Here is a 12515-nt window from a genome sequence, read left to right on the forward strand (position 1 = left end):
CAAAAATTACACAAGTAACTTTACTCCTGGGTGTAGTCCCGTTAAACTGAATGGCTCTACTCACATGCATGAAGTTACATGCACGTTTAACTGTTTTGCAGGATCAGGGAAGTGGATTAAATAAGTTGCTGAAGTTAGTAAAGGGACACATATGGCATGTGTCTATAACTGAACAATCTAAGATAAACTGATCATGATTACCAGGTACAACTATATGTTCTGACGTGGTTTATGTCACTCATCAACTACTGTAATAAACCACAGACAGTTTGAAGTGTTTCATTTAGCACTGGTGAAGCTGGAGTTCAGCTCTGGCACAATAAAATGGCTGAGATTTATGGTGACAGTATTATAAAGATATTGACAAGACCAGCTATTAGACAGTGATGTACATATGCAAAAAGAAAAGGAGGACTTGTGGCACCTTAGAGACTAACCAATTTATTTGAGCATGAGCTTTCGTGAGCTACAGCTCACTCCACCACAAGTAGTATATAGTGCAGTCCAAGTTTTGATGGATCATGGATAAACTACATTTAAAAGTGTCCATGTGCACACATTAAGAAAATACTTAAAGCTAAGGCCTTAATCCTGCAACCCTGATTTCAACAGAATTTAAAATGAGTAAAGTTAAGCACACGGTTAAATCTCTGCAGGATTGGGTCCTCATGGATATTCACGTGTCCCTGCTTATTTTGTTAAAAACTGTAGTCTGCTTGCTGACCCAATTGTTCTTCAGCTTTTGTTAGATTATAACCTTTGCAGAGCTAAAATTACTTACTTATTTGGTCTACATTACTTACAATCAGTGTGTACAGTTACGGTGCTAGAGTGAATAAAGTAGATAATGGAACCTTGTTATCAGTATAGACTTTTTTAGCACACACCCAAGATCACTTAGAACTGAAGGTCTTTTTACAGACAGCAGAAAAGTCACCCTGTCTCTTCACTTCTTAAAAAAGCTCTGACAGTTTAAGAAGCTGCCTCCTTTTCCTTCCCTTTCCTCCTTTTGTTACAGGATACACAGTATTATGTTCAGATTAAACCTCTGTCTCCTCCTCAGCTGGGGCATCATGAAAGAAAGAAGCATTTTGAGATCCAAGCTTCCTGGAAGTTCAGCATAGGTGTGTCAGCAACGTAACATTTAGGATTTGTCACATTACAGGGGCAGGTGCAAGTTGGGGCATTCAGATCCAAACCAGAACCACCTCCTGCCAAACTTTGGTTTGTGGAAGGCCGGGAGACCAGCTGGTCCTAGCATTCCAGGCCCCTCCCCAGCAGTTCTGCAACACGATGTAACACCCGGTTATTTCATAAGCAGAAAAGGGGAAAGTGTGAGGAGCATCTGCCCTGGATGCATCCTCGAGGTAGGGTGGGGATGTGTGTGTCGTCCCCAACCCCCTTTACGCTTGGGGTGTCCCCTTGGCAGGCGGGACGCCTTCTCCTCCTCTCCGATCTGCAGATACCCGCTTTCAGCCGCAGAAGGTGCGCGAAGGGGAGGCAGGTCTTCTCCCCACCTCCCCGGCCCTGTCGGTCCCCAGGCTACCTCTGGACTCCAAACCCCAGGCGGCGAGCGATGCTCTGTGTCCTCCCCTGCCCCTTACCCCTAGGGTAGGACAGTCCCTTCCCCCAGGACTGGGCTCGGCTCCGAGGGCTGCTGCAGCTCCTCCAGCCCCTTCCTCCTGGGCCTGCAGCTGCAGGCTGCTCCCCCGGGCACCGCTCTCGCTGGGGGCATCTCCCCCGGCGCCACTGACTGGCGAGGAGGGGAGCGCCCCATTCTCCTCGCCGGCCACGGCGTGCACCAGCCAGGCGTCCAGGCGGGTGCGGGGGATGTACGGGGCCCCCAGCGCCCGCACCTCCCGGAGCAGCAGCAGCCGGTCCCAGTCCCGCTCCGGGCTCTTGGGGTGCCCGCGTGGAAAGCGTCCAGGGCCCGGCGCCGGGGCAGATCCGGGTCCAGCAGGAGGGCGACCTGCAGCAGCAGCCCCTCCTCGGAGCAGCAGCGCCTAACCAGGGGCTTCAGCTCCGCTCGGGCAGCTCCCCCAGCGGCTCGCAGCAGCCGGCCCCAGGGGAGGCCGGGGCAGCACGTGTCTGTGCCGGGAAGGGAAAGAGAAACCAGACAAAGGAGCCCAGGGCGCTGCGGCCGCTCGGGCTCCCGCAGCGAGCCACAAAGGGACCGCCCCCCCCCCCTCCGACCGGCCCTTCCCTAGGGGCACCCGGTGCTGGAGTGCTGCCACCCACCCACGCCCGCCCGCCGCCACAGGCAGCTGCGCTGGGCCACCTGCCCCTGGAGCGCACCCTCCGGCCCTGGCCGCGGAGAGAGGCAGCCGGAGTGTGGGGCGGAGCCTCCCGGCTTCAGGCCGGGCCGCAGCCCTTGGAGCCCTGCATGGGGCTTGGGGGACGACTTGCCCCTCCAGCGGCACGTGCTTGAGACACTCAGTCATTCCGGCTCCCCAGAGCCAGGCGCTCCGAGTCATTCTCCAGGCCGGGGCCGGGCTCCACGACTTGGCGTGGGAGGATGCTCCGCCGTCGGACGCTTCGTTGTTCTCCTGTCACTGTAACTCTGCCCGGCTGGCGCAGCTCCGAGAGCACGTGAGCAACTGGGGCTGGTTCAACGGGCGAGGCTCCAGGCGGAGCTGCGGAGGGGGGGAGAAAGGGGCCTCCTGTCTGTGTAGCCTAATGAAAGGAGGCGACGGAACAGGCCGGCGGCCGGGGAAAGACACGCAAAGCTCTCGGACTTGCAGAGTGACAGGGTTCAGAGCAGCAGCCGTGTTAGTCGGGGTCCGCGAAAAGATCAGGCGGACTTGTGGCCCCTTAGAGACTAACCAATGTATTTGAGCATGAGCTTTCGTGAGCTACAGCTCACTTCATCGGATGCACACTTTCCACAGTATGCATCCGATGAAGTGAGCTGTAGCTCAGGAAAGCTTATGCTCAAATACATTGGTTAGTCTTTAAGGGGCCACAAGTCCGCCTGTTCTTTTTGCAAAGCTCTCTAGGGATTGACGTCCTCCTGCCCCCCCCCTTTTTTTTTTTATTCTGCATCGCCCCTTCCACAGCCTGCAACTTTCACAGCTCTGCGACCCACTGCGGGTTGTTAGTCACCGGCTACTCCCTGCTCCTGTGCCACTGTCATCTCCCCCTGTCCTTGTACTTGCTGGATTCTCACTTTTCCAATTCCCCTAAGTAGTGCTCATTGGTTCAGCCATATTGCAGGTTCTGTAGATTACAGGTTGAATTCAGCCCCACGCCTAAAGCGCTGTATACATACTGATTTAACCCAGAATAGAAAAATACCATGTGAATTTAATGAAACAGAATTACCACGCTTGTTGCATAACACTTTCATTTTCTGACAGATGTTAAGATTGTATGCTTCATATTGCACTAAAGGATTTTATGCGTTGCATTTCCATTTTTAAAAGCAACCTACAAAATAATGAGACTGTGCTTAATAATGTTAGCATGTTAAGGCCTAGAATCTGCTCTGTGTGGTAGTCCCCTGTGCCCATGCCCGGCCCCACTTAATTCACTTGGGCTTTTGTGCAGTTGTAAGCGTCCGCCTGTGTACAGCAGCTTGGTGAATCAAGTCCTTGGATTTTACTAAAGATGTGTATTACTAAGGAAACACCTACTTATGCTACATTTTAATGCTAATACTTTTTTCTTAATGCTAGACCTGAAAGCTGGACTCCAGGCATATCCCCAAGGAGAAATTCTGAAGAATTCCATAGTGTGTCACTCTCTTCTTTGGCTCTCCAGCTAAGCACTTGTCCCATCCCAGCACACAGTTACTTTCCTTCCCCCAGGGTTAACAGTTTTCAGTCATTCAAACCACAACAGATAATTTATAATCCCACTCTGACCAGGAAAAACTCAAAGAAATTCTCAGTTTGCCTATGAGCTGCATTGTTCCACTGAAAAAAGAAAAGGAGTACTTGTGGCACCTTAGAGACTAACCAATTTATTTGAGCATAAGCTTTCGTGAGCTAGAGCTCACTTTTCTTTTTGCGAATACAGACTAACATGGCTGTTACTCTGAAACCTGTCATTGTTCTACTGATTATAGGGCAATCATTTATGACCCTAATAAAATAATAAAACGTAATGGTATATAGACACAGATTTTAAATACAATTCATTTGGTACCTAAATATCTTCAATTGTTTAAATTCTCCCCCCCCACAGTGTGACTATAATTTCAATAACTATCTACTTTGCACTATTTTAACTCACTTTGGGATTTATATACCTTAGAGTAGTTTGCTATTTTTGCTTTTTCCTTGTAATTACTTTGCTTCTACTCTTTGGGTCTTCTGAACAGGTCCTTTCCCCCTCCTGTTCTGCAGAATCTCTCCTCACTCCAAATCAGTTAAGTGTCTCAAACAGTTGTTTTGACACTAAGAGGGACAATACCCTGCTGCACAGACACTGAAAGAGACATTTCCTAAACAGAAATTTCTGCCAGTAATGGGTCATATTTCTCATTTTTCTTTTGGCAGTGGTGATATTTCCCTTTTTCAGTTCTGCTAATTATATGCTGTTACTCAACACAAGAATCTAAAAAATATCCTCACTACAACGATTGATACTCTGTTGTCATTGACTTTTTTCAGTAATCCAAAGAAAAAGTCCGTCTAATACAGTGGTTCTCAAACTTTTGTATTGGTGACCCCTTTCACACAGCAAGCCTTTGAGTGCGACCCCCCTTATAAATTAAACCCACATTTTTTTATATTTAACACTATTATAAATGCTGGAGATGAAGCGGGGTTTGGGGTGGAGGCTGACAGCTCTCAACCCCCCCAGGTAATAACCTTGTGATCCCCTCCGGGGTCACGACCCCCAGTTTGAGAACCCCTGATCTAATAGAACCATGTACTTACTACCTATTAAATTTTTCTAGGTAGGATGAGACTGATGATTTCATTCCTGAATGGGTTCATTTAAGTTCATCTAAGGTTCACATTGTTGCTGCAAAGAAATAAATTATGGAACGATCTATACAAAGCTAAAAGAACCAGCTTTATTGCAATGCAATCTGTCCTCATTCTTGACAGCATAATGTGTTGTTGCTGTCTAAAGAATACATTTAACCAGTTTATTGTCTCTAGAACAGTGGTGTGCAACCTGCGGCCCGCGAGTCGCACGCAGCCCGTCAGGGTAGTCCGCTGGTAGGCCGTGAGACAGTCTGTTTACATTGACTGTTTGCAGGCACGGCTGCCCACAGCTCCCTCTCTTACATAGTAATACCATGCAATACAGGCTTACAACAAGGGTAGGGTTCCCAGCAGCCCTCACTCCCCAGTCCAGGCTCACCTTTTGAGCCCCTTCTGAGCTGCCCTTGCTTCCTGTTTCCTCCCCTTATATTCTCCCCAAATGGCTTGTTAGCCCAGTGATTGCCACCCAGGTGCTCACTATCCCCCAACAGAAAGTGTACCTAATTCTGGTTGGATGTATTCCTGGAGGTGTCGTCACATGACATAATCTTTAATTAAAGATTAATCTTTAATTCCTGGACACTCCAGGACAATCCCGGAGGGTTGGCATTCTCTAACCTATACTGGGCCTGCAACCAGAGGCACCACCTTTCTGAGTTGCTGGGGGGTGCTAGACCTTCACCCCAGACCCTGCTCCCCAGTCCACTCTTTCCCACAGCACCTCCTGCACACCACTGAACAGCTGATTGTGGCGGATGGGAGGCGCTGGGAGAGAGGAGGAGAAGCTGATCGGGGAGGCTGCCGGTGGGTGCTCAGCACCCACTGTTTTTTTTCCATGGGTGCTCCAGCCCCAGAGCACCCACGGAATCGGCGCCTATGCCTGCAACCTTCTCCAGGCTGCAGCAATGTCAGTAATCAGGGTGCCCTTGCCTCATTCACTGCATACCCCTTACCTCCCCCATGAGCCCCAATAGGCTATTTTGGATCTTTGAAGTCGTGTGAGACTTCCAAAGATGTCCACATTCACAAGTAACCCTGCCTTGTGAGGGGCAAGGGGAAAGGGGCAGGCACTCTGGAGGTCCTGGTTGGTACATCCTAGGGAAACATCAGTAGGGATGATGTTTTGGACACCTTTCAGGAGTAGGAACCAGTGTTAGGCTTTGTGTAACTTTTTCTTTTATCGCCAATAGTGAGTGCAGCTCCAGAAATACTTGGAACATAATCTCAGCAAGGTTTGTGGCATTTTCTGTGCCTGAGTAAGCATTCTGCATGTTGCTCACCATAGTTATCTTATCACTGCTCACCCCAGAGGAAATAATGGGTGTTTGGGGAAAATGTGGGCCAGTGCAGTGCTTACTGTAGCATATTTTAAATGCTCAGTAGTGAGTAATTTCTTTCTTTTGACAAGATGGTGGCTCTTTAGAAAGTCTCTTTGCGTAGATGCTCTCCTGTGGCTGCTGTTTATGGAGCACTGTTGCCAAGGACGACCCTTGAATTCAACTCCCTGAACTCAGAGCAATGGCCTAGTCATGAGAGAGTAAGTCTACTGAGATTGTGGAGAGAGAAATTGGAATCCCCTGCCAGTCACTCATTAAAGTGGAGTTAAAGCTGCTGTCACAAGAGCCTTATGCTCCCCGAATCCCTCCAGAATGTGGGACTTCAGACCCTTAAACCCAACTCTTGGAAAACTAGGAAATGCTCATTTAGGAGTGACAGAAGATAGACTTTGGTGCCAACAAGTCTTAAACCAATAGTGCAGCTATGGTGCGTGTCTGTTACTGCCTCAGATTACAAAGGTAGGTCCTACTCCCTCTATCAAACTGTCTGGAGTGGCTCATGAGCATGACTACCAACCTCAGGGCAGATTGTGAAGAAGCAGGGCACAAACCCCAAGCTGGTTATGAGTTCTATACTTAGATGTCACCAACCAAGTATCAAGTGTAAGCTCCTCAAGCAATATAACATCCTTAACATGGATTCACAGACAATCCTCTTGGGTACTCTGGTATATCTTGCCACCCAAGGAAGCTTGCCTTTGTGATAAATGACTCCTTACACCAAAAATCACAACAATATTCAGGTTACTCCCAGTCCCAAAGGACCAGCCACTTATCCCAGGTCAGTTTGCACCTTAGATCCTCCATCAAAGACAACACTTGTAGCCAATCCAATAATAAATTAACTAAAGATTTATTAAGTAAGAAAAAGAAATGAGTTATTTACAAGGTTAAAGGACATAAACATACACACACAAATGAGTTACAGTCTTAGGTTTCAAAAGGTGATAGAAGTTGCTGTGATATGCATGCTCTGTGTGTCCTTTAGGGCTAACCCCAGCTAAGCAGCTGGGGATCCCTTGCTTATGCTTGGAAATCTTTGCCCCTTAGAGTCCAAGCAGCATAAAGAGATACAGTTCCTTCTTGTCAGGGATTTTTATAGATTCATAGATATTAAGGTCAGAAGGGACCATTATGATCATCTAGTCTGATCTCCTGCACAATGCAGGCCACTGAATCTCACCCACCCACTCCTGCAATAAACCTCTCACCTATGTCTGAGCTATTGAAGTCCTCAAATCATGGTTTAAAGACTTCAAGGTGCAGAGAATCCTCCAGCAAGTGACCCATGCCCCATGCTGCGGAGGAAGGTGAAAAACCCCCAGGGCCTCTTCCAATCTGCCCTGGCGGAAAATTCCTTCCTGATCCCAAATATGGTGATCAGCTGAACCCTGAGCATGTGGGCAAGATTCACCAGCCAGATACCCGGGAAAGAATTCTCTTTAGTAACTCAGATCCCACCCCATCTAACATTCCATCACAGGCCATTGGGCCTATTTACCATGAATAGTTAAAGATAAATTAATTGCCAAAATCATGTTATCCCATCATACCTTCTCCTCCATAAACTTATCGAGTTTAATCTTGAAGCCAGATAGGTCTTTTGCCCCCACTGCTTCTCTTGGAAGGCTGTTCCAGAACTTCACTCCTCTGATGTTTAGAAACCTTCATCTAATTTCAAGTCTAAACTTCCTGATGGCCAGTTTATATCCATTTGTTCTTGTGTCCACATTGTTACTGAGCTTAAATAATTCCTCTCCCTCTCTGGTATTTATCCCTCTGATATATTTATAGAGAGCAATCATATCTCCCCTCAGCCTTCTTTTAGTTAGGCTAAACAAGCCAAGTTCCTTGAGTCTCCTTTCATAAAACAGGTTTTCTATTTCTCGGATCATCCTAGTAGCCCTTTTCTGTACCTGTTCCAGTTTGAATTCATCCTTCTTAAACATGGGAGACCAGAACTGCACACAGTATTCCAGATAAGGTCTCACCAGTGCCTTGTATAATGGTACCAACACCTCCTTATCTCTACTGGAAATATTTCGCCTGATGCATCCCAAGACCGCAGTAGCTTTTTTCATGGCCATATCACGTTGGCAGCTCATAGTCATCCTGTGGTCAACCAATATTCCAAGGTCCTTCTCCTCCTCTGTTACTTTTATTTGATGCGTCCCCAGCTTATAACTAAAATTCTTGTTATTAATCCCTAAATGCATGAGCTTACACTTCTCACTATTAAATTTCATCCTATTACTATTACTCCAGTTTACAAGGTCCTCCAAATCTTCCTGTATGATTTCCCGGTCCTTCTCTAAATTGGCAATACCTCCCAGCTTTGTATCATCTGCAAACTTTATTAGCACACTCCCACTTTTTGTGCCGAGGTCAGTAATAAAAAGATTAAATAAGATTGGTCCCAAAACCAGTCCCTGAGGAACTCCACTAGTAACCTCCTTCCAGCCTGACAGTTCACCTTTCAGTGTGACCCGCTGTAGTCTCCCTTTTAACCAATTCCTTATCCACCTTTCAATTTTCATATTGATCCCCATCTTTTCCAATTTAACTAATAATTGCCCAGGTGGCACGGTATCAAACGCCTTACTGAAATCTAGGTAAATTAGATGCATTTCCTTTGTCTAAAAAAATTTGTTACTTTCTCAAAGAAGGAGATCAGGTTGGTTTGGCACGATCTACCTTTTGTAAAACCATGTTGTATTTTGTCCCATTTACCATTGACCTCAATGTCCTTAACTACTTTCTCCTTCAAAATTTTTTCCAAGACATTGCATACTACAGATGTCAAACTAACAGGCCTGTAGTTACCCAGATCACTTTTTTTCCCTTTCTTAAAAATAGGAACTATGTTAGCAATTCTCCAGTCATACAGTACAACCCCTGAGTTTACAGATTCATTAAAAATTCTTGCTAATGGGCTTGCAATTTCATCTGCCAATTCCTTTAATATTCTTGGATGAAGATTATCTGGGCCCTCCAATTCAGTCCCATTAAGCTGTTCGAGTTTCGCTTCTACCTCAGATATGGTAATATCTGCCTCCATATTCTCATTCCCATTTGTCATGCTACCATTATCCCTAAGATCCTCATTAGCCTCATTAAAGACTGAGGCAAAGTATTTGTTTAGATATTGGGCCATGCCTAGGTTATCCTTAACCTCCGCTCCATCCTCAGTGTTTAGCGGTCCCACTTCTTCTTTCTTTGTTTTCTTCTTATAGAACCTTTTACTATTGATTTTAATTCCCTTTGCAAGGTCCAGCTCTACTTGATTTTTAGCCTTTCTCACTTTATCCCTACATGTTCTGACCTCAATAAGGTAGCTTTTCTTGCTGATCCCTCCCATCTTCCACTCCCTGTATGCTTTCTTCTTTTTCTTAATCACCTCTCTGAGATGCTTGCTGATCCAGCTTGGTCTATAACTCCTGCCTATGAATTTTTTCCCCTTTCTTGGGATGCAGGCTTCTGATAGCTTCTGCAGCTTTGACTTGAAGTAATCCCAGGCCTCCTCCGCCTGTAGATCCATAAATTCTTCAGTCCAATCCACTTCCCTAACCAATTTCCTTAATTTCTGAAAGTCAGCCCTTTTGAAATCAAAACCCTAGTTGCAGATTTATTTTTGTTTATCCTTCTGTTCAGTTTGAACTGAATTAGATCATGATCACTTGAACCAAGGTTGTCCCCTACAACCATTTCTTCTATGAGGTCCTCATTACTCACCAAAACCAAATCTAAAATGGCATCCCCTCTTCTCGGTTCAGCAACTACTTGATGAAGGAATCCATCAGCTATCGCATCTAGGAAAATTTGAGCCCTATTATTATTACTAGCACTTGTCCTCCATTCTATATCTGGGAAGTTAAAGTCTCCCATGATCACGCAGTTTCCATTAGTATTTACTACATTAAAAACATTAAAGAGGGTTCTATCCATATCCAAATTAGATCCCGGTGGTCTATAGCACACCCCAAGCATGATCACAGGGGAGGCTCTAATAGTTTTCTTCCCCAATGTAATTTTTGCCCAGATGGACTCTGTCTTATCCATTCCATCGCTTCTTATTTCTTTACATTCTACCTCATCATTGATACACAATGCTACTCCACCACCTTTACCTTTATTTCTGTCTTTCCTAAACAGCACATACCCTTCAATACCTGTAGTCCAGTCATGACGACTATTCCACCATGTTTCTGTTATCCCTGTAATATCTGGATTCACTTCCTGCACCAGTAGCTCTAGTTCCTCCATTTTGTTACCTAGGCTCCTCGCATTGGTGTACAAACATCTTCATTTTTGCTGTTTGGCCTCGCTCACATTCTGTACCTGATTAGGCATGGAACCTATTAGACTGGTATCCACACTGCCCTTCCCCCTTATGTCCATCCTCCTACCCACGGCTATATCCTTTCTTACTTTATTTTCTTCCCTCTCAGTGTTAACATCCGGTGTGGAGATTACCTGGACATCTCCCAACCATCTCCCCCAAATTCCTAGTTTAAAGCTCTCTTAATCAGTTGTGTCAGCCTCCATCCTAGAAGTCTATTTCCTTTCCTACTCAGATGAAGTCCATCCCGAGAGAACTGTCCTCTGTCCATGAATGTCTTCTAGTGGCCATACATCCCAAAGCCCTCCTTATAGCACCACTCCCTGAGCCATCTGTTGATAGTCATAATCTTGTCACACCTTTGTTGCTCTTCTCTAGGAACAGCCAGAATTCCACTGAAGATCACCTGAGCCTCAATTTCCTTAAGCGTCTTCCGCAGCCTGGCATAGTCTCCCTTGATACATTCCAGCGAGAATCTACCGGTACCATTTGTTCCCACATGAAGGATGATCAGTGGATTCTTTCCCGCTCCCTTTAGGATCCTCTTCAACCTCAGGTCCACATCCTGTAACTTAGCACCTGGAAGACAGCACACCCTTCTATTCTCTGGATCAGCTCTGGTTACAGGCCTGTCTATTCTTCTCAATAAGGAGTCCCCGATCACATAGACCTGCCTTTTCCTAGTGACGGTGCGATTCTCCGGTCTATCCCCCGTTCCCTCTGGCTGCAAGTTCTTTCCATTTCTATTCTCCCTTGTAATCCTCTTCAACCCATCCTGTATCCTTCTGGGGCTCATATTTGATGTAGTTTCCATTGAATCTTCCCCTTTTTCTATAGAACTAGCCGCTCTTCTCTTCTTCTTTGCCCTTCCACCTTCAGTGACTACCTGCTGAGCCCCTTGTTCATTTTCTAACTCTGCAAACCTGTTTTTGAGCTCTACTTCTCCTTCACTAGCCCATCTTTTCCTCTGCGTGGTTCTCTTAGTCACATGCTTCCACTGTCCATTTTCTTCACCCAGCAGTCTCCCCTCAGAGTTCTTCAGTCCTGCTTCCATCTACAAGTCTGAGCTTTTGCCTTCAGCTGCCTCATGTCTTCGCTCCATAATCCGCTCGAACCCCGTTCTAAACTCAACCAGACTTTCCACCTGTATCTCCAGTCCTCGGATCTTTTCTTCCATAAGCTCTATCAGACGGCACTTCATGCAGACAAAACTCTTTCCAAGTACCCCCTCCAGGATCATGTACACACTGCAGCTTCCACATCCAGTCATCTTCATTGTGTCTTCCACTACATGGGTCACTCCCACTGCTGCCTCTGTATCTGTCATAGCCTTCCCACCTAAATTCTGTTAATCTGGGAAACACAAACCACACCAAAACAACAGCACCCACAGCAAAAACAAACCCCAAACAAGCACCGCAATACAAACTCCCCTTTCAAACTCCCCTGTTTACAGCTCTGTTTGCTGGCTCCTGAGCTGCTGCAGCTGTCCCTTCCCCCACAGTTCAAGATGATGGAATGAGTGTACCTGCACGTCTCCTCTTCTTGGACATGGGGGGAGCAATCAACAAAGTCTTTTGTCCTCTGATGTTCCACAATGGCTTGTCCGGTGTCTATGGGCCTTCTTCTGTTGGGCAGGAGATGACACCTCTTGTGGAAAACTAGTGTTTCACACTTGGTGATGCTTCTCTCCTGACGGTGGCGGTTTACAGTTTCAGAGAAAACACTTAAATATTATCTTATAAAGTGGGATGCAGATAGTATAAGTGAGATGAATGCATGCAGCAACTCACAAGCATTTTAGGAAGTCTAAACACTGAGTATATTTTTTATAAATCTAATACCTATTTTAACAATATTCTCACACAGGCGAACCAGACTGGTTTCCAGCTATGCATTTGT

The 12515-nt window shown here is 46.2% G+C and overlaps 1 protein-coding gene across 1 annotated transcript in view; it reads right to left on the reverse strand.

Annotated features, from left to right (window-relative positions):
* Positions 1–11790, reverse strand: part of NFE2L3 (NFE2 like bZIP transcription factor 3) — a 39128-nt gene extending 27338 nt beyond the window's left edge. Inside the window, 2 exon segments of the mRNA XM_073329665.1 lie at positions 1605–1969; positions 11688–11790. Of these exon segments, the coding sequence (XP_073185766.1) occupies positions 1605–1969; positions 11688–11790 (468 nt within the window).
* Positions 11791–12515: the final 725 nt, after the last annotated feature.

Source organism: Lepidochelys kempii, chromosome 2, assembly GCF_965140265.1.
Source record: "Lepidochelys kempii isolate rLepKem1 chromosome 2, rLepKem1.hap2, whole genome shotgun sequence".
Classification (NCBI taxonomy): domain Eukaryota; kingdom Metazoa; phylum Chordata; order Testudines; family Cheloniidae; genus Lepidochelys; species Lepidochelys kempii.